The sequence below is a fragment of the Siphateles boraxobius genome, unplaced genomic scaffold, assembly GCF_051911475.1.
Source record: "Siphateles boraxobius isolate OS27281-9 unplaced genomic scaffold, OSU_SipBor_1 22, whole genome shotgun sequence".
NCBI classification, from domain to species: Eukaryota; Metazoa; Chordata; class Actinopteri; order Cypriniformes; family Leuciscidae; genus Siphateles; species Siphateles boraxobius.
The window spans coordinates 18,887,692-18,913,553 of NW_027508833.1; the positions used below are offsets into that span (position 1 = coordinate 18,887,692).

At 36.6% G+C, this 25,862-nt stretch overlaps 1 protein-coding gene across 4 annotated transcripts in view; it reads left to right on the plus strand.

The window, feature by feature from the left end:
* Window positions 1–25,862, plus strand: part of mapkbp1 (mitogen-activated protein kinase binding protein 1) — a 55,265-nt gene that overhangs the window by 17,354 nt on the left and 12,049 nt on the right. For 3 of the 4 annotated variants that reach the window (XM_077238956.1, XM_077238955.1, XM_077238958.1), the window contains exons 3-15: window positions 494–556; window positions 1,576–1,633; window positions 6,030–6,200; window positions 6,449–6,586; window positions 6,804–6,986; window positions 11,168–11,328; window positions 13,449–13,638; window positions 14,974–15,111; window positions 16,869–17,053; window positions 17,288–17,379; window positions 20,117–20,242; window positions 20,326–20,396; window positions 22,015–22,136. In XM_077238956.1, coding sequence (XP_077095071.1) covers window positions 494–556; window positions 1,576–1,633; window positions 6,030–6,200; window positions 6,449–6,586; window positions 6,804–6,986; window positions 11,168–11,328; window positions 13,449–13,638; window positions 14,974–15,111; window positions 16,869–17,053; window positions 17,288–17,379; window positions 20,117–20,242; window positions 20,326–20,396; window positions 22,015–22,136 — 1,698 coding nt within the window. Of the gene's footprint in view, window positions 1–493; window positions 557–1,575; window positions 1,634–6,029; window positions 6,201–6,448; window positions 6,587–6,803; window positions 6,987–8,846; window positions 8,865–11,167; window positions 11,329–13,448; window positions 13,639–14,973; window positions 15,112–16,868; window positions 17,054–17,287; window positions 17,380–20,116; window positions 20,243–20,325; window positions 20,397–22,014; window positions 22,137–25,862 lie in introns of all 4 variants that reach the window. The other variant, XM_077238954.1, reaches the window with a different exon arrangement.

Here is a 25,862-nt window from a genome sequence, read left to right on the forward strand (position 1 = left end):
TAGTACCATGTTCCAACGTTTCAACCACACAACTTTGCAATGCCATTTGCGAATGTTCATTGGAACTATAGTTTCAGGAAACACCAACTCATTGATCAATACTGATAACGACGGAACCATAATTGGCCAATGATGCTTTCGGGAAACGCAGCCCTGACTGATAAGTTAGACAGATATGATGCTGTGATTACATTTAAATTTGGATCATAAAATCAGATATAATCATGTTTAAATTAGTCTGATTTGTGCACTCATTCAGTCCCCCCCGTTCTGAATTTAGGTAGTAGAAAACACTACTCCCTGATTTATGTAGTGAAGTTTTGGGCTTGTGACTTAGCGGTCAAAGATTTGGGCTGCTAACCCAAAGGTTGTCACTGAGTAAGACTCTGGAGTGAATGTCAGTCACCATAGTAAAATGTTCAATGTTTTGTTGTTTTGGATTGGAAAGTGTAATTTAATGACTGTTTGACCCTTTCTTTTTGTCGTTTTATAGGTGTGTGGTGGTGCTACTGAACCCTAAAAAAAACAAACAACATCATATCCTCAATAGCTCCAGGTGAGACTTTCATACTTTTCTAACCAGGCACGACATGGATAAATGTCACATTCTTTGGCTCATTAGCTCCATTAGTGTGCTAGTACATTCATTCCAGCAATGTTTGTTTATTTAAGCACTTTTATATTTTAAGGGCCGGTTCACACAGAGTAGCAAAAACCGCAAAATGCAGGTCTAGAGATGGCTTTTTTAAAAGATTAACTTCTTAAGCGTTGCATTTTTAGAACGTTGTGTCATGTGCGAGACGCTTCAAAAGACATAAGCGCAATGGTTAAAGAAGTCCATCTAGCACATGTTTACATTGAAAAACAAAAACAATGGAAATGTAGAGCAGTGGAATGGAAAAACGCGTTCTGTTGGAAGTCTGCATGAAATGGAAGTTTCAATAGTATTTTCTTTTTCTATTGTGACGTATATCGAAGTGAAACGGCTTCTCTGACAAGAAAAAATTTAGGGAAGGACTTGATTTTGTCCATGGGGAATTGATTGGATGGTTGTGGTTTGTTATTGCTGTGATGTCATGTGAGCGACAGGTTGGCCCCGGCCCACCCTCATGCCAGTAAACATGTCATCAGAAAATTTGAGATTTTGAGGGTATATGTATTTAAAAATATATAAAATTATGTGCATTGATAAATAATTTATAATAAATACTGCAATATTCCATAAAAAAATACAATTGCCCATTTTGATTTCATGGTGACTTTAAAAAAAGGAAAAAAGTTGGCACACAACGGCTCCAAACATGTGAAAAATGTAATGATACACACACACAGATAGACTTTAAAATAAAGAACACAACCCCATCTGCCATTGGTTGACCAAACAAATAGTCCTGTCCCAAACTCTTTGCTTATGGTTGAGCAAATGTTGTAGTGTCAGGCTGGTCAAGTTGCTCAGACATAATAATTATTGTGATAAGCAATATGTGAACAGACAGAGAGGAAGTCTCTGAACTAGCAGGATACATGTCCTTCAACATTGTCTTAAATACTTCTTTCCACACTCTCGTTTCACAGGAAGACCATCACTACACTCTCCTTCTCTCCTGATGGCAAATATGTGGTCACAGGCGAGGTGAGTGTTCAATATCTTTGCTTTGTGGTTACCCTCATGATCTTAGGATGTCAGGAGCTCTGGAGCAGTATCTCATGCTGTATAAAAATAAAGTTGTGTATCTTGCACTTTCAGGCCTGTGAAGTGTACAGTGTGCTGCAATCGCTGTGAGCAGTGACTATCATTTGTCTCTTGCCAAGTCAAGTACAGACAAATGTGATGACTATTGCTTTCCTTCCGCAATTCTGCAGCACTAATAACGTTTGGATTAGGAGGGATTTATTGCTTTGACTGCCATGTATAAATCATACAAAAGCATGCAAGATATGTCCAGCTTGAAATTAAACACAGACACAAAGTATTACAACCTTCAGAATAAAACTGATTGAAACGGCTAAAAAAGTTCAGCATAACATAAACATAACATGTAATTGGCGACACATTGAACATCTGTTATCTGAGATATTACCAAGTTAAACAGAATATTAGCAGGAAAAAAATTTAGATTTTTATTTGGATTTGATTGGATCATTTGGTCAACTGGATTGATATTATTGATTATTATTATTATTATTATTATTATTATTATTATTATTATTATTATTATTATTATTATTATTTTCCCCTTTATGTAGGCTTGGGTGTGTCATCTGAGTAGAAAAGGGAGGTAGAAAAAGTTATTACATTGTAATCGAGTGCTATAGGGTTTCTGTGATCCTGGAAATATCAGGGCATTTCAAAAGTGTAATTTTTATTTTTCAAGGCTTTTGAAAAATTCATGGAAAAGTCATGAACATTTCTTTAGTCAATGTATATTTTTGTAGCTCTGCTTAGTTGTAAGAGATTTACAAAAATTATGTACTGAGTGCAATCTCAAAATAAAAATATTATATTATGGATTGTCTTTTTTATTCAATCAAACACTCTGTTTGGGAGTAAAACTAATTATTTTGTAATAATAAAAAAAAGTTTTAAGGCTCAAAAAGAAAGAAGTTGATGATAAAATGATTTGCAGTGCGTGTAAATCTTTGAAAACCTTTAATTTGCTTTGTGCATTTCGAACACTTTTTCCATCACAAACACAAATTTTGCTCTTTTTTATGCTGTCTTTTTTGTGGGTCTAAATCTTTTGCTTGCAAGTTGAAAAGTTTTGCTTGCAAGTTCCGCAAGTTTTGCTTGCGAGTTGAAAAGTTTTGTTTGCAAATGAAGCCGTGTCTCCTGTTGTCTGTTAAATATTTAAATGGGAGATTATAAGAAGAGAATAATTCAGTTCACTTGTCACTGAGTTTATGACATTAAATCAGTAATCTAACTCCGTAAACGACCTGTTGCTCAACATGTTACAAGTTTGCTCACTCTTTTCTCACAGACACACTGCGCGGCAGCAGCGGGAAAACGTAGTGGGTGTGGTCAATCAGTCATTTTGATCCAGGGTGACCAATAGAAAAGGGCCTTTCATCGTGGTTGGTAGAGACCGCCCACTGAGACAGCTTAATTTACAAGCAAAACTTTTCAACTCGCAAGCAAACGATTTAGACCCGCAGAAAAGAGAGCAAAATTTGTGTGTTTGTGATAAAAAAAAGTGTTTGCACACAGAAAATGCACACAGAAAAATAAAGGTTTTCAAAGATTTACACGCACTGCAAATCATTTTATCAACTTCTTTATTTTTGAGCCTTAAGAAGACTTTTTTTGCAATCTTTTATTTTTTTTAATTACCAAATAATTAGTTTTACTCTCAAAGAGAGTATGTTTGATTGAATAAAAAAGGCACAAAGGAAACTCCATATACTTTAACCACTATGAAATGTGTTTTTTTTTTCATAAAAGTCTTCATGTCACTCCCTGACTTTTTTTCTGTGTAACACAAAAGAAGATATTTTAAGGAATTTTGGTAACCAAACAGGACACACTTTACTTTAGGGTCCAATTCTCACTATTAACTACAACTTTTGCCTCAATAAACTCTTAATTACTGCTAGTTAGTAAGGCAGGTGTTGTAGTTGTTAAGTTTAGGTATTGAGGATGTAGAATATGGTCATGCAGAATAAGTACTAATAACCAGCCGACATCCTAGAAATATGCATGCTAATAAGCAACCAGTTAATAATAAGAATTGGACCCTAAACTAAAGTGTTATAAACAAACAATTTTGGTGACCTTTGACTTCTATTGTATGGACAAAAAAAAAAAAAAAACACTGAGACATTCTTTAAAATATCTTCTTTTATGTTCCACAGATGGAAGTCAGAAAACGGCATGAAGATCAATATAATTATGACAGAAAAAAAAATATTATATATATTTTAATATATATAAAAAAAAATTTTTTGTGTGTTTTGGGTGAACTATCCCTCAAGAATAACGTGCATTGATGAAGTGTATTTGCCCCGTTTTGCCCCGCTGGCATGACACTAATGACTGGAAACAGTAGTGTGAACAGTGACCAGAGCTGTTTGGGCTTTGTTTGCAAGGCTGAACATGAGCACACATTGTGTGTGTGTGTGTGTGTGTGTGTGTGGGGTGGTGATGGTGCAATGGATAAGACACATGCCTTTGTTGTGAAAGACCCAGGTTCGAATCCACTGTGAGACACCAATGTGTCCCTGAGCAAGACACTTAACCCCTAGTTGCTCCAGAGGCGTGCGACCTCTGACATATCTAGCAATTGTAAGTGGCTTTGGATAAAAGTGTCAGCTAAATGAATAAATGTAAATGTGTGTGTGTGAGAGTGTGTGTGCAAAAAAGTAATCCTTTCGTTTGAGAAGAGTTTCTTACTCCAGCATGTGAAAGGGATGTGTGAATACTTACCAGCTGCCATGGCAACAGGCGGCACGGTGCCAACCTGCACACCGACTGTCAGATGTCATAAAAAGGTGAAAGCCAGAGCGCCAAGAAAGGGCAGGGAAGAGAGAATGTGGGGAGGAAAGTGTGCCTGAAGCAAGAGACAGAAGCTGTCTGGAATCGGCATGTGTCTGCTCACTGTGGTTTGACCTCTGACCCCACATTCTCACTGCGAATCTCCTGCAGCACTGAAAGCAGGATGTTGTGTAAGATTAATCTGAATGGCTTGGTTTGGTTTGCGGTGCATGATCCGTCTTGATTGGAGTTGCTTAAGATGGGATCATTGAACTGACCTGTCTCGACATCTCTGTTAGCGAGTTCTTAATGTGTTGCACAAACAAGCATTGCCCAAAATGTTAAGATTCTCTTGAATGTATTTTTTCCATACATCAAAATAAAAAATCTTAGTTTTCCTGGCATAGAAAACAGGGAATGTTTTTTTTTTTCCAGGGTTTTAAAAGTCAAGGAAATTTCTTTAATATATTGAAAGAAGTCTGTTATGCTCACCAATACTGCGTTTATTTGATCAAAAATACTATAAAACAGTAATATTGTGAAATGTTATTACAATTTAAAATAACTGTTTTCTATTTGAATATATTTTAAAATGTAATTTATCTCTGTGATTGTAAAGCTGAATTTTCAGCATCATTACTCCAGTCTTCAGTGTCACATGATCCTTTAGAAATCATTCTAATATGCTGATTTGCTGCTCAAGAAACATTCCTTATTTGCCTGGTTTCACAGACAAGGCTTAAAGGGATAGTTCACCCAAAACTGAAAATTCTGTCATTAATTATTCACCCTCATGTCGTCGTTCCAAACCCGTAAGAAATCGTTCTTCTTCAGAACACAAATGAAGATCTTTCTGATGAAATCTGAGAGCTTTTGGTCCCTCCATTGAAAGTCTACGCAACTACCACTTTGATGCTTTAAATAAAGAGTTCGTAAAACGAATCCATATGAATTGAGTTCATTGAGTCCGTGGAGCTCTCGGCATCTCAAAAATGCCACGCTGATATTGATCCTCATTTTAGTTCTCCTTTTCTGTCCCAAAGTCTGCTTGCCATGGTCTATAATGTTTGAACGAAACAAGAACAGCATGCCGCCAAACATTACGCACTACGTAGTTGTCCACGTCTGTCGCTATGGTCATGTCATGGCTATGGCAGTATGAGCGGACAAACCGAGGATAGTGCAGATATTGCATCAGCTTTTTTCCGGGACGGCCAATTATTTGAAATTGGAATTTTTGTGGAAAACATGCTACATTTTTTTCCAGGATAGGATTCTTGTAGTAGAAAGTTTAAAAAAAAAAAAGCATTTATTTGAAAGAGAAATCTTTTGTAACAGTATGAAGGTCCATACTGTCACTTTTGATCAATTGATTGCATAAATTGGGAATAAAAATGCTTTAAAAAATCTTACTAATCCCAAACTTTTAAAAAGTATTCTAATATAAAATTTTTTTTGTTTTTCATCTGGTTTATATTGCTCTTGTGTTTTGTGTTTGAGTAGAGTGATACTTGCTGACAACCCTCATAAATGATAACCTCTCTCTCTGTCTCTCTAGAGCGGTCATATGCCGGCAGTGCGTGTCTGGGATGTGGCGGAGAGAACACAGGTGGCGGAGTTGCAGGAACATAAATACGGCGTGGCGTGTGTGGCTTTCTCCCCCAATAGTAAATATATCGTCAGCGTGGGTTACCAGCACGACATGATCGTCAACGTTTGGGCCTGGAAGGTGGCTAGCAATACTTATGCAGTCATAAAACAATCAAGATAGCTTTCATTTAGTTTATTATATCCTATAGGTTGTTTAGATAACTAGATTTGCTTTTTCTGAAGGTAATAAGAATACTATATTAATATACTGTAGTTCCACCTTGCAAACTCTGATTTTCCCCTTATGATTGTTGCACTTTAATCAAACAATTACCCAAACTGCAAAAAAAAGTCATAAATTGAATATTTGTCTTTCTTTCTTTTCAGAAAAATGTTGTGGTTGCTTCCAACAAGGTGTCCAGTAAAGTGATGGCTGTGTCTTTCTCAGATGACAGCTCGTACTTTGTCACAGCCGGGAACAGACATGTAAAGTTCTGGTACCTTGACCACACCAAGTCTTCCAAGGTTCGTTTCTAACATGGTAGACAACAAGTAGCCTTATCTCTTCCAAATATTGCTCTTCTTGATCTTTCTGTCTGGCTTTCCGTCTCAAAGTCTCTAACTCTCACTTGAGACGCCAAACCTGACCTCAACTGAAAATGTCACATAAACTCTCAGTTCATACAGTACTGAATATCAGACAGGTCTTAGATGAATGTCTCATAAATGTCATCTGTCTCAGGTGAACGCCACAGTACCGTTATCGGGCCGCTCTGGTCTTCTTGGAGAGCTGCGGAATAATTTCTTCAGCGATGTGGCCTGTGGAAAGGGCCGGAAGGCGAGCAGTACCTTCTGCATCACTACATCTGGGCTGCTCTGTGAGTTCAACGACAAAAGAATGCTGGACAAGTGGGTGGAGCTCAGGGTGAGTGACAAAGATGCTGATTGGTTGATGTTGTAGTCTGTCACAAATATGCATGAGTGGGTATGTGCAATACAGCTCAACAGTTTGGTTCAAAAAGTGAAAATGGCATTCAAAATCTTCCTTACAGAGTTGATTTTTAACCAATTTTATCTGTAACTTTATGTAAGATAAATAAAACTCAATAAAATCCACATTTTAAAGTCAGCATGAAGCGAAAGCTGCAATAAAAATGACTCTGAGAGTTCACTGTTGAGCCCTGTTCCTTTAAATAATGTGTTTGTGAACATAATGTGAAATTAAAGCTATTTTAGGCAATGTTTACACGACAATGATATACTAAAAATGGAAAAGTTTATCCTCTGCTTTTTTTACACGTACAGACGACATTCACGACAATATTGACAAAACAATCCCCATTCAAATGGATCTTCGAAAACGACTAAAAACTATGTATTCTGCTGCCAGGCCAGTAGTTGGTGATGTCACTTTATAAAGAAACGCTATGCGCCTATAGACAGAACACGTAATACGCATGTGCATGATGTCACCGTTTTCACAAATTCGCAAAAATTTGCCGTTTTTAAAAGTTTGCGTTTTCAGGCCCCCAAAACGTCGATTAATTAAATGAAGGACCAAACGCAGGAAAAGTTTTCTGTTTTTAGTTGAAAATGGTGTCGTGTAAACAGATCCTTAGACATGGAATTTTTATTAAAAAGTTCAGTTGTCACATTTTTGACTTTGTCTGTGTGTTTTGTTTTATCTATGTTAAAGGGACAGTTCTGTCATCATTTACTCACCCTTATGTTGTTCCAAACCTGTATGAAGTTCTTTCTTCTGCTGAACACAAAAGAAGATATTTTGAAGAATGTGGGTAACCAAACAGTTTATGGGCCCCATTGACTTAGTGACCATAGTATTTTTTTCCCCATATTATGGAATTCAGTGAGGCCCATCGACTGTTTGGTTATCCACATTCACATCCACATTCTCTGTGAAAAAGTCAGTATAAAACAACCAGTGAAACACAAATAGCACTGCATTCATGCACAACACACTTGAACAGCAATCCATCCCTGCAACAAACCTTAAACCAAAGTTACATTCAAATAAGTGACAAACTATACCGAATGATACATTACAATTGGTAATTTTTGAGCAGCTCCAACATCTTAAGAAAGTTTTTTTTTGGAAGACAAGCACAAGGCCCCCCCAAAAAAACTAAATCTGTTGTAGGAAACAAAAAATCGCTCTTCATGAATAAAATAGCTATATTCAATGTGTGTTTAGCAGCAAAGGATGATTTGGAGGAGTCCAAGATTGGGCAAGCATTGCCATCAAACTAATTCAAAAAGCTAATTGCCTATGCCTGAGAAAAAGTGTTAACACAGACCCTTTGTGAGCTTTCAAAACATGGAGAAGAGGACATGAGAAAAAACATCCCTCTCAATGGATTGCTGTTAAGCTTTAATGAAAAATAAAAACAGGGATAATGAATTTATCTCCTGTATCGTCTTGGTGGTGGGGAATCGTGGTGTTTTGAAGAGTGTCTCGAAGATTGGCCTGTACTTTGAGAGTCAGCGTCATATGAATTAGCCCTGTGCGTTGGGACTCTGTGTGTTATTTTGTGTTATTTCTTATTTTGTGTTCAGCAAAAGAAAGACATTCATACAGGTTTGGAACAACATAAGGGTGAGTAAATTTTTGGGTGAACTATCCCTTTAAGCTTTTTTCTTTCTCTGATATCAAAGCCCTTGTGCACGCAAGGGTGTTTCTACACTCTGTGGAGTGTGTTAAATAACAATTCTGCTGCCGCTGTCATCTAATATTAGTCTGTTCTGCTTCTCCTCTCACACTGTCCAGAAAAATGACAGTTTCGCAGTAAGTTTCGCATCAGGGCTGCGGGTTCAGCTGTCACGTCTCATTGTAAAACTCATTGATGGACATGTCACAGTTCGTCTGTCAGTCATGCTCACCTGTACATTGGATGTGTGACCACATTGTCTTCACTTGCCAGTTATCACTCTCAGACAAAGCATTTCAAATTATGTATGACCAGGCCCACACAGAATCGATGCTCATAAAACACATACCCATCATTTGCTATATTCACTGCATATGTTGTGTCTGTTTTAATAAATACAATTATTATTTGATATTGTTTGTTAACACACATTTAACACACAGTAGTGACCAAAAGTGATGTCCAGAGGGGATGTTTGTTTCTAATGACCTTACATGTTTGATAAAACCATAAAATAGGATGGTTCAATATCAATATATGAAAATATTTTTTATATATATTAAATATGAGGGATGAATGTAAGACTTTAGTTAAAGTATTTATCTGACAAAATTATTCACAGCTACAAGCTTTATTTTACTATGCAAAAAATGCATATAGAAAAACAAAAAGTTCACAGGAAAAAGCAGACATTGACTACAACATATTATGTTAATATTTTGTTGGTTCTCTCTCGTTTTCGCATGTTCATAATTTTTGGCAAGGCTGTCATACAAAGAAATTATGTCCGCACAATTTGACATTTTCATTGCATTATCACAAATAAAACAATTTATTCAAAGCGCAACTAAACAAGCAATATGCTTACAAAATCTTTAACAAATGTTTAATAATATTTGAATACATGGTGAAGATGTTTATTACTTTTGGCCACTACTGTATTTTTTTAAATATATATATATATATATATATATATATATTGTTTTGTTTCATTATTAAGTTTATAATTATGTATTTACAGTAATTATTTTAATTGATTATAAATCATTAGTTTTAATTATTTAACTGTATTTTAAACGCTTATTGAATAATATTTAAATTAATAAACCAACATGATATTTCATTTATTTCATCGTTTTAATTTACTGCTTCTATTACTATACCTTAAAAGGAAACAACATCAGATCAAGTAGTAATATCTATTGAAAAAAAAAGTCTACTGTGTCTCAGGAAAGAGAAGTAGAGGCAAATTGGTATTTCAGAAGACCTTCAGAAAACCATGAGAACTGGGCATTCGTGTTATGAATGTGAACACATGATTTAGAGCTATATGAGATCTCGATTTGACTCCTCTCGGACTGTCATAGTGGGTCATGGTGAGAGCAGGTGGGTGCTGCACAATTCTGTTTTTGTGGCGACCCTTGTGCCCAATGCACAGAGAAACAAGAAAGAGATTGAAGAGTGCCAGAAAGAAAGGGATACAGGGAGGATGGTAGACGATACAAAAGCCTCTCTGTCTAGCAGTTTATCAACTACAAGAACCCGAGTTACAATTTGATTATCTAAAAATGAACTTTGGGCTCTCGACGTAAAGCTTAGCATTTACTCTCCCCTGTCCGTACCTTATCTCTGTAGATTAAATGATATGTCTGTAAAGGAGGCTCTTACAATCCCATATTAGATTTCTCTCATCAGGAACATCTAACAGCTGATGAAAAAAAGACACAAATGAGCTGTTATCTTCCCACTGTTAACCTTCTCAGGCACTTTTTTGCATTTAATCTCTTCATTGCCGCCTGTTTAATTAAATTGTTATGTTTTATATCTTATCGGCTTTTATTTGCTATTATCAGTGAAACTTAATGAGGCATCTTAATTTAATGCACAGAGCTCTCATTTTTTCCCATGTTAAAATTCATCCAACATATTGGTAGCAACTTGGCCCACATGGCAAAAATGCCTTTGGGTAGTCACATCATTTCAGATTTGATCATTTCTGCCAATTTTTTTAAGAATTTAATTCCCCATTGTTCACAAAATTCTGCATTTCCTCCACCCATTGCATGTTTGATCACTTGTTTTTATTACTAGAATTGCGCTTAAAGGACGGCACCGTCTGTGCTTTATAAATAAAATAAGAAATAAAATGTTTTTGGTTAATTTAATAATATATATTTTTTTACTAATTGAAATGAAGAATTAATTTATCCCCCACAATCAATGCAAAAATGTAGTAATAATAATAATAATACATATATATATTTTAAAAAATTAATGGTTGTGGGCCTAGTGATGACTTGCTTCACTGGGATTTCACTGTTATTCAATTGGATTTCTCTCTCTCTCTCTCTCTCTCTCTCTCTCTCTCTCTCTCTCTCTCTCTCTCTCTCTCTCTCTCTCTCTCTCTCTCTCTCTCTCTCTCTCTCTCTCTCTCTCTCAGACTATAATGGCCACGTCTCTGTCCGTCAGTGAGGATCTGATCTACTGTGGTTGTGCTGATGGCACTGTGAGGGCGTTCAGCCCCACTGACCTGCACTTTATCTGTACACTGCCTCACCCTCACAGCCTGGGCACAGACATCTCCTCTGTTACTGAGGCCAGGTAAGATGAGCCACATTAGGGAGTCGTCGTAAATAATATAACAAAAAATACCAAAATTCCTACAAGTTAGTCTCATTTTATCAATGTATTTGCATTATACTTGAGGTACCATGTACATTGATGAGCCCAAACATTATGACCACCTGCCTAATATGCTGTTGGTCCTCTGTGTGCTGCCAAAACAGTGCCGACCCACAGCGGTATGAATTCTATAAGACCTCTGAAGGTGTCCTGTGGTATCTGGCCCCAAGACATTAGCAGCAGATCCTTCAAGTCCTACAGGTTGCGAGGTGGAGCCGCAGTGTATCAAACTTTTTGATTCAGCGCATCCAACAGACGCTGAATTGGATTGAGATGTGATGAATTTGGAGGCTAGGGCCACACCTTAAACACCTTATCATGTTCCTCAAACCATTCCTGTACAATGTGTGCAGTGTGGCAGTGTGCATTATCCTGCTGAAAGAGGTCACTTCCACAAGGGAACACCATTGTCATGAAGGGGTTTACCTGGTCTGCAATAATCTTTAGATAGGTGGCACAATTTTGCATCCACATAAATGGCCGAATTCAGTGTTTCCCAGCAGAACCATAATTTCCCCACGTATTCGGTGCACACGTACAAAGCCGTCCACGTGATGTAACAGAAAACAGGAGTCATCGGAGCAGACGACCTTCTTCCACTGCTCCAAGGTCCATTTCCGACGCTCACATGCTCATTTTAGGCACTTTCTGCGGTGGACAGGGGTCATGATAGGCACTCTGATTGGTCTACGCTTGGAGCCCCATACGCATCAGAGTGTGGCGCACTGTGTGTTTGTGACGCATTCCTCCCGTAACCATCATTACAATTTTGTGTGACTCCTGCCACAGTAGACTTTCTGTTGGCTCGGAGCCTCGGACCAGACAGGATAACCTTCATTGGCCTCGTGCTTCGATGAGCCTTGGGCGTCTAACACCCTGTCGTGGTTTGTGGTTTGTCCCTCCTCGGACACTGTTGGTAAATTCTCTCCACTGCTGACCAGGAGCCATCAGTCACATTGCCATAACAATTTGGCCCTTGTCAAAGTTGCTCAGATCCTGCCCATTTCTCCTGCATCCAACATGTTGATTACAATAGCTGATTTTTTTGCTTACCATCTAATCTATCCAGATCATAATATGTGCCCTCAACAATATTAGCTTCACCTGTGACTGCTCATAATGTTTTGGCTCATCAGTGTATAATGGATTAACTTATAATACCACAATACAATATATATATATATATATATGTGTGTGTGTGTGTGTGTGTGATTGCTCAGAATCAGAGAAAAATCCCTTTGTCAAATGTCAAAGAGTAGGATGAATGTTTTAACTTGGAAATCTCCAGAGATTTTTCTACTGGATGAGCTGCTGTCTGGTGTGTGGCATCATACATATGCAAATACCCTGAAACCATCCTGAAATCTCAGCCTGTTTTAAGATTCGGAGTGGATTCATGTAGTCTAGATGAAACAGCTTAGCCATTGACATCTGTTTAGCATTCCCTGCTTTCCCTCTAAACTGTCAAACACACTAGACCTCTTAGTCCACCGCTCATAAATATGCAAAGACGCTGCTGCCAGGCTGAGACATGGCAGTTGACCTCTATTATATATTATATTGTTCAGAGAGACTGTTTTTAAGACACTGAGATGTGTCAGTGTCTTTTTGAGTGTAATATAACTATAAAACTATAAAAAAGTAACAATCATTTTCAGTTGTTTTTTTTCTGAGGTTTTGGTTTTATTTGTCTGTAAATGCAGGGCATGGTTTGTGCATGGTCATGAATGGAAATACTGGTCATGTTTACATGTGTCATTTTACAAAATGTTTAAAATTTTTCATTTTTTTCTATGACCGATATGCATCATGAACAAATGTACCATAAAAAAAACGACCCAAGCATTCTAGCAGAGACACTACTCCCAGAATGCACACTGTCATTCTGTCTGTCTCTTTATAATTGGCAGAAAATAGCAGTGGTCTAAGTGCGGGTTCTGCTTGGAAAAATGTTCTCGTGACTCTTCCAGAAGACCTTTTGTGACCTCGGAGTACAGCTGACTTAACTGTCCCACTAATCCATCATCATCTCTCCACAGCCACCTCTTCACCTACAAGGAAAACGTCCGCTATCCTGACGCCGTGGCCGTGTCCTATGACCCCACGAACCGCTGGCTGTCCTGCGTCTACAACGATCACAGTCTGTATGTGTGGGATGTACGTGATCTTCGTAAAGTGGGCAAGGTTTACTCGGCCCTCTACCATTCGGCATGCGTATGGAGCGTGGAGGTGAGGAATAAGATAAATTCATGCTAGGCTGTGACCAAAAGTCAGTGCTGATCAGGTGAATAAAATAAAATAATAAAATAAAATTGAATTGAATGGAATTGAATTGAATAAATACAAATTTATTTAAATTTTCTTTTATTTTATTTTAATTCATTTAAAATTATTTAAAATATAAAACTAAATGTATTAATACAAAGACATAAAAAAAATCTAAAATAAAACAAATTAAATTAAATATAAAATGAAATATTATATAAAATACAACATTAAAAAAGAAATAATATATAAAATACAAATACTAAATATATATTAAAATAATAATTTTCAGTTTTGTAAAAACTATTCATATAGGTTCAATTTACATTCACCTACAAAACTAATTTAAAGCATTTCAAGCAGAAGAATTAGATCAAAAGGCTTTTAAAGTTATGAGAAAATCCAGTCATGTATCCAGACTTCTGACTGAAGTCTATGGTAACATGTTTTTGTCTGATTTTCTCCTTTCATTGTGTTGTGTGTTGACATTTTGGCTGCTGAAATAATGTGAGGCAGGTCTTTTGTATTTGATCCTCATGTTTTTGTAGTATTTTTGTGTGGCCTGATGCGAATAAATAGAGTGTTATTGTATTACTGAAAACCCAGATTTCAGCCTAGCCTGTTACTGATGTACCTTGTTTTATACGTGTAATCCAGTCAGGATCTCAGGAATGTTCAATGTTTGCTCTTTTTGTACCAGACGAAAGGTGTTTTAATGTGTCTTAGTTCTTTATGACATACAGCATACTGTATTTTCTGGTTGTGTCATAGACTGTATGCTCATTTCGGATCACAAGATTCATGACAATGACTTCCCTTTTGGTTTGCTGTGTCTTTCTTTAGTTGTCTGGCATTTTGTGACCTCATCAAAGTTCCTGAAATATGTCCACAAGTACAGGCATGAATAATCATTCAATAAGAAACTGAAATATTGTGAATATAGTGTCAGCAAAAGGGTTTTGTTGCACGATATGCAACAGACAGCTTCAGCCGTGATTATATTCAAAATATGCTGCAAAATGCCTTGTATAATAGAAATATTAAAGACACATTAAATTAAGCAAAGTACTGTGATCCTAATTCTAGAATATACTGTTTAGTGCCTGTGTGTCATTTAGAAGGATATTCTCTGTATGCATAAAGAGGATCTGTTATAACGCCCAGTGCAAAATCCTTGTGGTCTGATTTTGAATGCCACACTAGAGTAAATACACCTGTATTTGTACAGTACGAGTTTGTGTGATTGTAATGCTGTATGTTTTGTCAGGATGAATATCATCTCCTTCCTTTGTCCTGCAGGTGTACCCAGAGACGAGGGATGGAGAGCAGCCACGTTTGTGTCCCGGATCGTTCCTCAGCTGTTCCTCTGACAATACTATCCGTTTATGGAACACAGATGCTCAGAACACCACCCTCAGCCGAAACGTCATCAGCAATGTGAGTTTTGTAAACTCAAGACTTGAAATAAATCTAACCTGTAGTGTCTTTTAGATGTTAGATTCAAAAGTTGTTTTTTTTAAAGCACAGACACATTTAAGGGATAGTTCACCCAACAATGAAAATTGTCAGTATTTACTCACCCTCATGTTGTTCCAACCCCATAAGACCTTCGTTCATCTTCGGAACACGAATTAAGATATTTTTGATGATATCTGAGAGCTGGATCACTCCTCCATACTAGTCCATAGGCTTCTTGAGGGATTGAACTTGCCGGCCTCGGAAAGTTATTAAAGACATCGTTAAAATAGTCCAAGTGACTACAGTGGCTCAATCTTAAGTTTATCAAACGACGAGAACACTTTTTGTGAAAAAAAACAAAAATAACGACTTTATTTCAACTATTCATTTCCTTCTCTCTGGGCCTAGTCAGTAAGGTAGTTGTTAAGTTTACGTATTTAGTGTTAAAGGGATGTAGAATATAGTATAATATAATATAGTATGGTAGAATATTCTATTCATTTTCTATTCATCAAAGTGTCCTTAAAGGGTAACTAAACACTAAAACAACTTTTTTTAGTTAATGATCTGTAAGAATGGAGCTTCATAAATGCTGTTCATTGATTCCAGTAAATTTTATGACATTTGGGTTTAAAGTGTTTTAATTCTAGAATATATGGTTTAAAAAGGTCTGAGTGCTGCCCTCTTCAGGTTGAACGGTGGCTACTGCAGTTGAATTTTGCTATTGGTGGTTGCGGTGGTTCCTGACATAGCGGTTGTTGGTGACGTAGGCAGGTTCCATACAAAGAGATGCATCTCAGGTGCACGCCCCCCTCCGCTGGGCTCTGCCCACTTTTCCAGCACTTTTCAAATATTGCCAGTGGGTGGAGTCAGGCTCTGACCAGGGGTTTAGTTACCCTTTAAAAAAAAATCACAAAGTATTAAGCAGCACAACTGTTTTCAATATTAATACTTATAATGCGAAATGTTTCTTGAGCACCAAATCAGACCCAAACTTTTGACCAGTAGTGTATTTTCTTTGGAAAGACAAGCATCATACTTAGGTTGCTACTGTGAACTGATGCAGACTTTAGCTACTATAGCCTCAAAAGTCATTTAGACATTTAATCCACACTTCAAATGTATGAATATCATTGCATTAGATGATAAAAAATGGGAACACTTTAGTTTGAGTTCCAATTTTCTCACTATTAACTAGTTGCTTATTTGCATGCTTATTACTAGCATATTGGCTTTATTAGTACTTATAAAGCACATGTTAATTCCTTATTCTACATGACCATATTCTACATGCCTTAATCCTACCCAATACCTAAACTTAACAACTTCCTTACTAACTATTAATAAGCAGTAATTTAGGAGTTTATTGAGGAAAAAGTCATTGTTGATAGTGAATAATGTTCCCCAAACAAAAGTGGGACCCAAAATATCATATCAAATAGCATTCATTATAAAAGAAAGTTAAAACAAGTACATTTTTCAAAGCAAAACTATTTAATACTGTTCCAAACTAAAATAGCATATTTGGAAACTATCATTGCATAAAAATTGCAAAAACAGCACAGAATAATTAATTTAGTCCTGAGAAACTAAATTTGCAGTACCACTTGCTGTGATACTTTATTATTTAGTATAACAATCAATATTCATGCATTTTAAGTGACTTAAGTTTCTGTATCTGTATAAATGAAATAAAATGAACAAGTCACAGATTATCATTTCTTTCGCCACTAAAGGACCTCCAGAAGGTCATTTATATGGACAACAACACCTCCACCCTGCTGGACACGGACTGCACCACCTCCAGTAACTCTGAGAAGGTGGACCCTCAGACCTCAGAGAACCGGATGGGCATTAGGACCATGTGTGTGAGCCCAGACGGGCTGCACCTGGCATCAGGGGACCGCAATGGAACACTGAGGTCTGTTTTTCACATGTCTGCTTAACACTTCTGCGCTAATTGATTTTTAGTTGATTGATCCTCTGAGGTTTTAAAGGAAAGGACGATGTGTGTTTGTGCCCATGCATACGGGAAAAATATGTTACCCTTTCTATGAAGACTATATATAATGCAGTATAAAAGTATTTGAATTATACTTTTCTTATGAATTTTTTTTGCCAATCAGACCCTCACTTAACTACTGTTGTTTTCCAGAATCCATGATTTGGAGAGCATGGAGGAAATTCTGGATGTTCAGGCCCATGATTCTGAGATCCTGTGTCTGGAGTACTCCAAACCCGAGACCGGTGAGTGCTGAGAACGCTGAGAACGGGTGTTTTCTTTATAGATCTGTAGCTGATTAAATCCTGCACTGAGGTGCCGCTTAATGCCCCATCAAGAGGAAGTGCCGATCCAGCTCAGATGCTCAGCAGATGCCTTGTAACCTTGAAGTCACCACTTCACACGTATGCCAACAGCAGCGATTACAGTTTAAACTTCACTGCTCGAACTGTAATCATCTTTCTTCTTAAACTTGAAGTCATGTTTTCGATGTTAATATTCTATTCTTTCTCCTGTCTCAGTTTAAATGTGCAGTGACAACAAAAAGCAAGTAATTTGTTGGGTTGATTCCTTTGATGAAGCTAGTGGAGCAGAAGTCAGCTTTAAGCTCTATCAGTCTTTAAGCATCTGTGACATGCTGTCGTTTTCCAGAGAAAATAATTTCTCATGCTTCAGTCCGTATGAACAACAAAAAACAACTATCAATGCTACTATTTTCTGTGGTAATCGACAGCATGCCACAGATGCTCTTGATAGAGCTTTCGTTTTAAATGAGCCTGGATATTCCTTTTCAGAAAAATTAAACGGAAATAAAGAAGGGTGCCCATTAAACTGAGTAGATGCTGACGTGACAAGGTTAGAGGAAACTGACATACCAGTAATAGTTGACTAAACAACAGTTGATCCAAAACAGCAAGATAATATACTTTGGAAACTGTCGGCACTTACAAAACACTGTCCATGGTACAGGGATATAGTATAAATAGAATACCATGGTATTACCATTGTGATAATGTATTTATAATAGTATTTATTATTGTAATATTTAGCTTTTATTTTATATTTTCAGTTTTCATTTAAATTTGTGTAATTTTGTTGAGCTTTTGTCTTTTAATTGGCTTTTTTATTTTATTTTAATGTTTACTTATTTTTTTTAGCTTTTTTGCATTTATTATGACAGGACAGTTAGTTGACAGGAAGTGAAGCTGGAGAGAAAGAGGGGGACGAGATCGGGAAAGGTCCCAAGCTGGGACTCGAAATTGGGACGCCCGATGCAAAACTACGCTATATGTCGGCACGCTGCCCACGAGGCTATTGGCACCAACTTTAATTGCTTTTTTATTTAAAAAACAAAAAACATTTCAGTTTTATTGTAGTAATTTCAGTAGTTCGACTAAAACTTTTTACTTCAGTTAGTTTATTTTTAGCTTTAATGCAACTCCATGGGACATTTTCGCCCTTATTCTTGTCTGTTATGTTAAAAACCTTGCCTCTAACTAGAATAGTGAAATTCTCTCAGGTTCTCTAAAGCTCTTAAGGCTCTATTTGAGGGCCGGGGGTTTAAAACAGGTTTAGAGAGTCATTATCATGCCCTGTAAAGTGTGAAGTTGTGCTGTGTTGCCTTAGCCGGTGGTTTATATCAGGCTCAAGGCCAGACACTGAGTACAGCTCGATGAGAAACAGAACATCTGCTAGAACACACATAGAGGTACACAATCTCGCTGCCTTGCTTTCTTTCTTCTCCTGATAGGGTTCTTTCAGTTTAATGGTCCATTGATCCCACCCACTATAACAAGCCAAAAATGGCTCCACATAATCTGCACAGTATTTTGACGTTTTTTCTGCACTGAACTGTGTGGAATGGAAATAAAAAAAGGTATATTGAAGTGACCGGAGTCTACTAAACGCATTCATTTTCAATATATGTTGTAGTTTAAGCGACAGAGACATGCCTTTATCGGTAGCTGAAAGCATTTAAATAGCAAAGCATGCTTGGATTGTACCTTTCATTGTAACTTTTATCAAAAATCTCATACATGCGATTGTGATAGGAAACAGTAAATAGAAGAATGTGCATGTGCATACTTTTTCCTGTACAGCAAGTGTTTGAATTCTGCAGAAATCTTTCTTTTATGTGGATTCTGTGTGGTCCCAAATATTATTCGATACTTGAAATCTTATATAGTTCAAATGCACTAAACGTTCGCACTGTTATTTCACTTTAAAAAAACAATTGCAGCGGGGAGCAAATGAGATCGTTCTATCTAATGGTCTGGTAGTATCTGAATTCCTCACAAGTTGCATTTTGATCAGCTTTTGCTTTGAAAAACATCACATTATCATTTGTGTTTTTGCTCTGAAGCCATTAGAATATTAAGGGCTTTCTAGAAGGGGATCTCTTGATAGAGATGAACGCTCATTTTGACATGATCTGTCTCTTTTGTTCTGCTTAGCATTGCAGAAACATATCACGTTCTGTTCTCACACTTAACAAGGCATTTGCATTATTTTCTTCGGCGTGTGAAGTCACACATGAACACACTGTGTTAGTGAATCAGCTTGTGGTGCGATACGTGTGAGAACAAACCCAGGAGTGCAGCACAAGAGCCGCTCTCGACACGGCTCACCGGATACTGAACTTTTTAACACAATTTCAGAATTGCAGTTCTGCTGCTTTATCCTTACAGAAATGTACTGAGGGAATACCGGTGATGGTATCAGAAGATAATGCCATGGGATATGGTACTAAATGACTAAATGTTTTTGAAAAAAGTATCTTATGCTCACTAAGGCTGCGTTTATTTGATAAAAAATACAGTAAAACTGTAATTTGAAGTATTATTGCAATTTAAAACAACTGTTTACTATTTTAGCATATTTTAAAATGTAATTTGTTTTTGTTTTGCCAAATCTGAATATTCAGCATCATTACTCCATTTTAGAACATATCTTTTGCTCTCTGTATTATGTGTGTTTCTTTAGGCCTGAAACTGTTGGCCACCGCCAGCAGAGACAGACTGATCCATGTTCTGGATGCGGACCGGGAATACGGCCTCCTGCAAACACTGGATGAACACTCTTCCTCTATCACTGCTGTCCGATTCGCTGGTGAGATCTTGATAGCCTAGCCGAGTTTCATTTAACAACTAATGTTGGAGTGCTAATGTGTGACATCTTTGCTTGTTTTTCAGCTAATGAAGGGAAAGTCAGAATGATCAGTTGTGGTGCAGATAAGAGCATCTACTTCCGCACGGCACAGAAGGTGAGATTCAAACTCAGTTTGTCATATTCCGATTTTTATCCTAATCTTTGCCATAATTCTGCTAGTTTTATTGGCCTCCTCTAATGTTTAAAAGTAACATTTCCCACATTAGTCAGAAGTCAAGTCAGATCACCTTTATTTTCTATAACGTCACGCTTTATACAATAGAAATTGTTTCAAAGCAGCTTCACGGTATTAACAGGAAGGTAACAGAATCAATGATGTAAACTTCATCAAATATGAGACAAATTCTGTTGTAAAGCAGCGATAGAAAAACAATAGTGACATTAAGGGCTGCATGAAATTGGAGAAAAGTGTGATATCCGATACTATAATGTACAAAACAGAAATTGAATAATAAAATTTTAAAATAAAACTGCTTAGTCTTCACTGTATGAATTAAATAAACACCGATTCTTATTAAATCTATAAAAGTTATTCAGTCAAAAGCGGAGTGATTTTCTCTTTGTCTTTTGTTGATTCACGTTAAAAACACAGACAGCAGCAGGTTTATTAGGCTGCTGTCTCTTTAAGAGCTAATGCACAGATCCAAAATACTGTTGCACATACGTTTTATTCCTCAACTGTTTACGTTCACTTAAGACATAATCAACTATTTAAGCAATTATGTAACATAATTTTGTGTGCATTTGGCCATATAAGCTGCTGAAGAGAACCGAACTGAGGATTGCACACTGTCCAAGATGTCCGTGCCAGTGCCATTGAGCTTTTTTTAACATTATGCATATCACAGTCATGTGTCCAGTCTATTCTCTGCTATTTGAGTCAACTTACAATTTTGTACATTTATGATATTTCGATAATTTCGATATAATTTGCAGCCCTAGTGTCATTGATCCAATTCAGTTCAATAACTGTGTAAAATTATTAACTATTAGTAGCTCTACTGAAGACAGTAATGTTGTTGTTCAGCTTCGTTCAGTTTGGTTCTCATCCAGTTCAGTGAGGATGAAACAGGATCCTGAGTCAGAGCTGTCAGATTCCTCAGGCCTAAAGAAACCGTTGCCAATGTTCCAAAGAACACCTGATTTAAAATAGACACCCAAGCACTTAACACCCTCCTGCAAATCAGATACCAACGACCAGTGATTAAGTGTGAAACACAAACAAGCACTTTATTCTGACGTCTAATATGAACACCAAGAAAACAGCTTTGAAGAGCCCCAGTATTTTTCTGAATGAACATTAAGAATTATGTATAAAAGTTAAGATCTACTGAGATTAATCTAGAAAACATGGACATAATTAAATAAATATTTTTCAAGTTAGAACTGATATAAACATCAAAATGGTGGAGAAGATGAAATAAAATCGAAGGGAGGTATGAAAAAATATTATTTACTAATTAGCTAATTGTGAACTTACTCCATATATTCAATTGAGTGTTATTACTTTCTAATTTTGAAAATCAGAATGTGTTGTTCATTAATAATAGTTACTAGAATGTTTATATTGTGTCACTCATATGTTCCTTTGTAGACGGAAAAGTATTCTAAAATGTTACTGTTTTTTTTTACATTATACACAACTGAATTTCGATATGTAGTGCTTGAATCAGTTTTCCTTGCTGAACTAATAATTAAACCCCTCAAAACAGACAGAGGAGGGAACAGAGTTCACGCGTACTCATCACATAGTGAGGAAGACTACTCTGTATGACATGGACATTGACCCCACGAGGAAGTACACTGTCGTTGGCTGTCAGGATCGCAGCATCAGGTTTGTTTGTTTTCTTGTTTTTCCTGTCCCTGAAATTTTTTTTTTTGGCAATAATTTGTATAGTAGTAGTAGTATCCTGTCCTTTTGTGCATCTGCTAGTTAAGCCTGTCTTCCAAGAAATTCCAGGCTATTATTTTGCTAATGTGTTTGTTTCACTGCGCGCCTGTGTTTTTGTATCTATATATACATGAATGTGTTTTGATTCCTGTATTTTTACAGTGTTTTGACTCATTTATGAAGGTATGATTGTACAGACAGGTGTGATGTATATCTCGATCTGCGTTACAGTCATCTGAAGCCAGGCTCAGAGTGTTAGCAGATTATCCCTCAGGTGTTTCCACTGGAGGATGGAATTAGAGGCCCGACTGGTTAATCCTGTCACATTTAGCATGTTCCATTTACCATGTGCATACGCGTGCAGACACACACTCACACAAACACACACTGAGTCAGCCTCTCTGTACTGTCTTAGACACCTGACCAGCCAAAATCATTAGATACAATCTGATTGTCTGATCCTGTGATTGTTTAACTGGGTAACTGTCACAAAAACATGTCCAGGTCATATTTCAGCCTTAAATGAAAACTAAAATGATATTTTGCATATTAAATAAATTTTTTCATTTTTGTATCATTATTGTTTTTTTGTTGTTGCATATTATAATTAACCATTTTAGTGTAATTTTCATTTTTCTGTGAGGATCTCATTAAATTATTATTGCTATAAAACAGTATTTTACCATAAATATTAGAATATTATAATGATTTCTGAAGGATCATGAGACCCTGAAGACTGGAGTAAAGGCTGCTTTACCACAACAGATATACAGACGTGGATACATTTGTTGGTACCCTTAGAGTTCATTGAAAAAATGCTTCATTCCTCCTGAAACTAAAGAAATTAAAAGAAATTGTCTCATGTATATCTGCATGCCTTTGGTATGTCATAGGGGACTGCATAAAAGTGTGAAAATATATGATTTAATGTTTACTCTACAGGGATATTCTAAAATGGTCTGGACAGATTTATATATTGGAAAAGAAAAACAAATAATAGTATTATAGTGATGATTCAAGCTAATTGTTTTGCTTATATTAGTATTACACAACTTCAATGGTCTTTAGTCTTGTAATCAATCATTCAGCCTATTTAAATGGAGAAAAGTTTAGTCACTCCGATTGTGTGCACCATAAACATGGACCTGAGAAAGCAAAGGAGGGAGTTGTGTGAGGAGATCAGAAAGAAAAATTGACCTCCGATTGAACAGAAGGATAGTGTGAATGGTAGACAAAGAGCTAAGGAAAACTCCAAGGTCTGGGTTCATCAGTGTGTGTGATCGTACCATCCGACGCTTTTTGAGCAACAGCGGGCACCATGGAAGAAGACCCAGTTTTGGGGCTGCTTTGCTGCATCTGCCATAGAATCTGTGCAGGGCACTATGAAGTCTCAACACTATCAAGGCATTCTGGAGTGAAATGCATTGCCGAGCGTCAGAAAACTCTGTCTCAGTTGTAACGACCCAAAACATACTGCTAAAAGCTGGCTGAGATCAAAACACTGGTATGTTCTGATGTGGCCTTCTATGATCCCTGATCTGAATCCCATCGAACATCTATGGAAAGAGTTAAAACGTGCAGTCTGGAGAAGGCACCCATCAAATCTGAGAAAACCTCTTGCAGAGTGGGCCAAAATACCTGTTGACAGTTGCAGAAGCCTCATTCGGAACTACAGAAATCACTTGTTTGCAGTGATTGCTTCTAAAGGCGGTGCAACAAAATATTAGGTTATGGGTCCCATCATTTTTGTTTGTTTTATTATTAAAATATTCTGTTGAATCAAAGATCTAAAGCCTTTTTTTTTATTAAATAGGGAATAAACAATGATGGATTCCAATTAGAAAATTGTGGGTTCTTTTTCTCATGGAAGGGTACCAACAAATCTGTCCACGTCTGTAAATTACATTTTAAAATATATTAAAATAGAAAACTAATACAATACTGTATACTGGGTGTTAACTTTGTGAGATTCTACGGATTGGGCTTCTGGTAAACTTGTTTAAAAGATGGTAGAAGTATTGTAAATATAAGGTTTATTGATCAGTGATTCCGATGTTTACAACTAGACTTATTTTTGTTTCAATTGTACTAGGTAACTCCTCATTGGCCTCCTTTGATTTTGTTTAATGTATGTTTCTCTTTTTTCTTGTCCTTTTTTGTTGGTGGTGTTGTTGTCAGAAAACTTCAATAAAAATGAAAGTAATTAAAAAAAAAATTTTTTTTAAAATAGAAAACTATTTTCTTAAATTTTATTTTTCTTAAGTTGTAATACTATTGTATTGTAATAATATAAAACAGTTTTCTTCAATTTAGTTTTTTCTTAAATTGTAATATACACACACACATACAGTATATACAGTATGTTTTTTGTTGTTGTTGAAATAACCCAGACATGCTCTTGCCAGTTTTGTGAGATTTGCTTTTCTGCTGACTTTATCATTTTCAAGTTTTGCACTTTATTCTACAGCATTGGCACTCTTTTCCTCATTGTGTTTTGTAAGTCTGACTTTGCTGCCCCACACTAAAGGGCAACATTAGGAAGGAACCAGCACAGCGCATGACTTGCAACTGTTTTCCTTTGTTCATTCAAACTACGGTCGCAAATTCATTCTGCACTGTGGGCAAGAAAAATCCCAGGAATGTCGTGTATAATACAGCTGACCATTTAGTGCCTTTGTCTCATTCTCACTGGAAGCAGCATCTTTTCTATGCTGTTTGGTGCATCTTAAAAGAAGAAAGCCTTAACTATACAAATATATCAATACAGTCAATAGCCAGTGCTGTATGCCTTTGTACTGGAGCTCATTCTGGGTTTCCAATGCTTCTAATGGGCACAGACTCTTTTTGTTCCTCATGTAAGTCATGTGAAGCCTGAGGGGTTCATTGGTTCTGCTCCTCCCAAAGCTGCCAGTGCCTTGTATGATCTTCTGTAAGGAATGACAGGTGGAGGCATGATGCCATAGCGCCTCCAGGTGTCTGAAAAAGAACAGGGCAAAATACAATTCTGCAGCAAGTTCCAGATTTAAATGGCCAAATCATTTACTTTCAGATATTTTTTTTATCTCCCAAGGCTTTCCCAACTAAACCAATTATTATTTACACTACTGTTCAAAAGTTTGTGGTCAGAAAGATTTTTTAAATGTTTTTAAAAGAAGTCAAATATGCTCTCCAAGGCTGCATTTGTTTGATGAAAAATACAGTTAAAACAGTAAATATAATTACACACAAAAAAAGTTTTCTGTTAATTTGTTTTAGAATGTAATTTATTCCTGTGATGACAAAGCTGCATTTCAGCATCATTACTCCAGTCTTTAGTGTCAGGTGATCCTTCAGAAATCATTCTAATATGCTAATTTGCTGAACAAGAATATTCTTTGATTATTACCAATGTTGAAAACAGTTGCTGCTTCATATTTTGGGGAAACCATGATGCATTTTTTTTCTTCAGGATTCTTTGATGAATCATAAGAACAGCATTTATTTTAAATAGAAATCTTTTGTTGTATATGTTTTTACTGTCACTTTTGATCAATTGAATGCTTCCTTAAAGGAAGCATTTCCAAAATAAAAATCCTACTGACCACAAACTTTTAAACGGTTATGTAGCTTTACTTGATGTAATGTACCATTTCATTTTACACACTTTCTAACCCTCAGGCGAGTGTCACA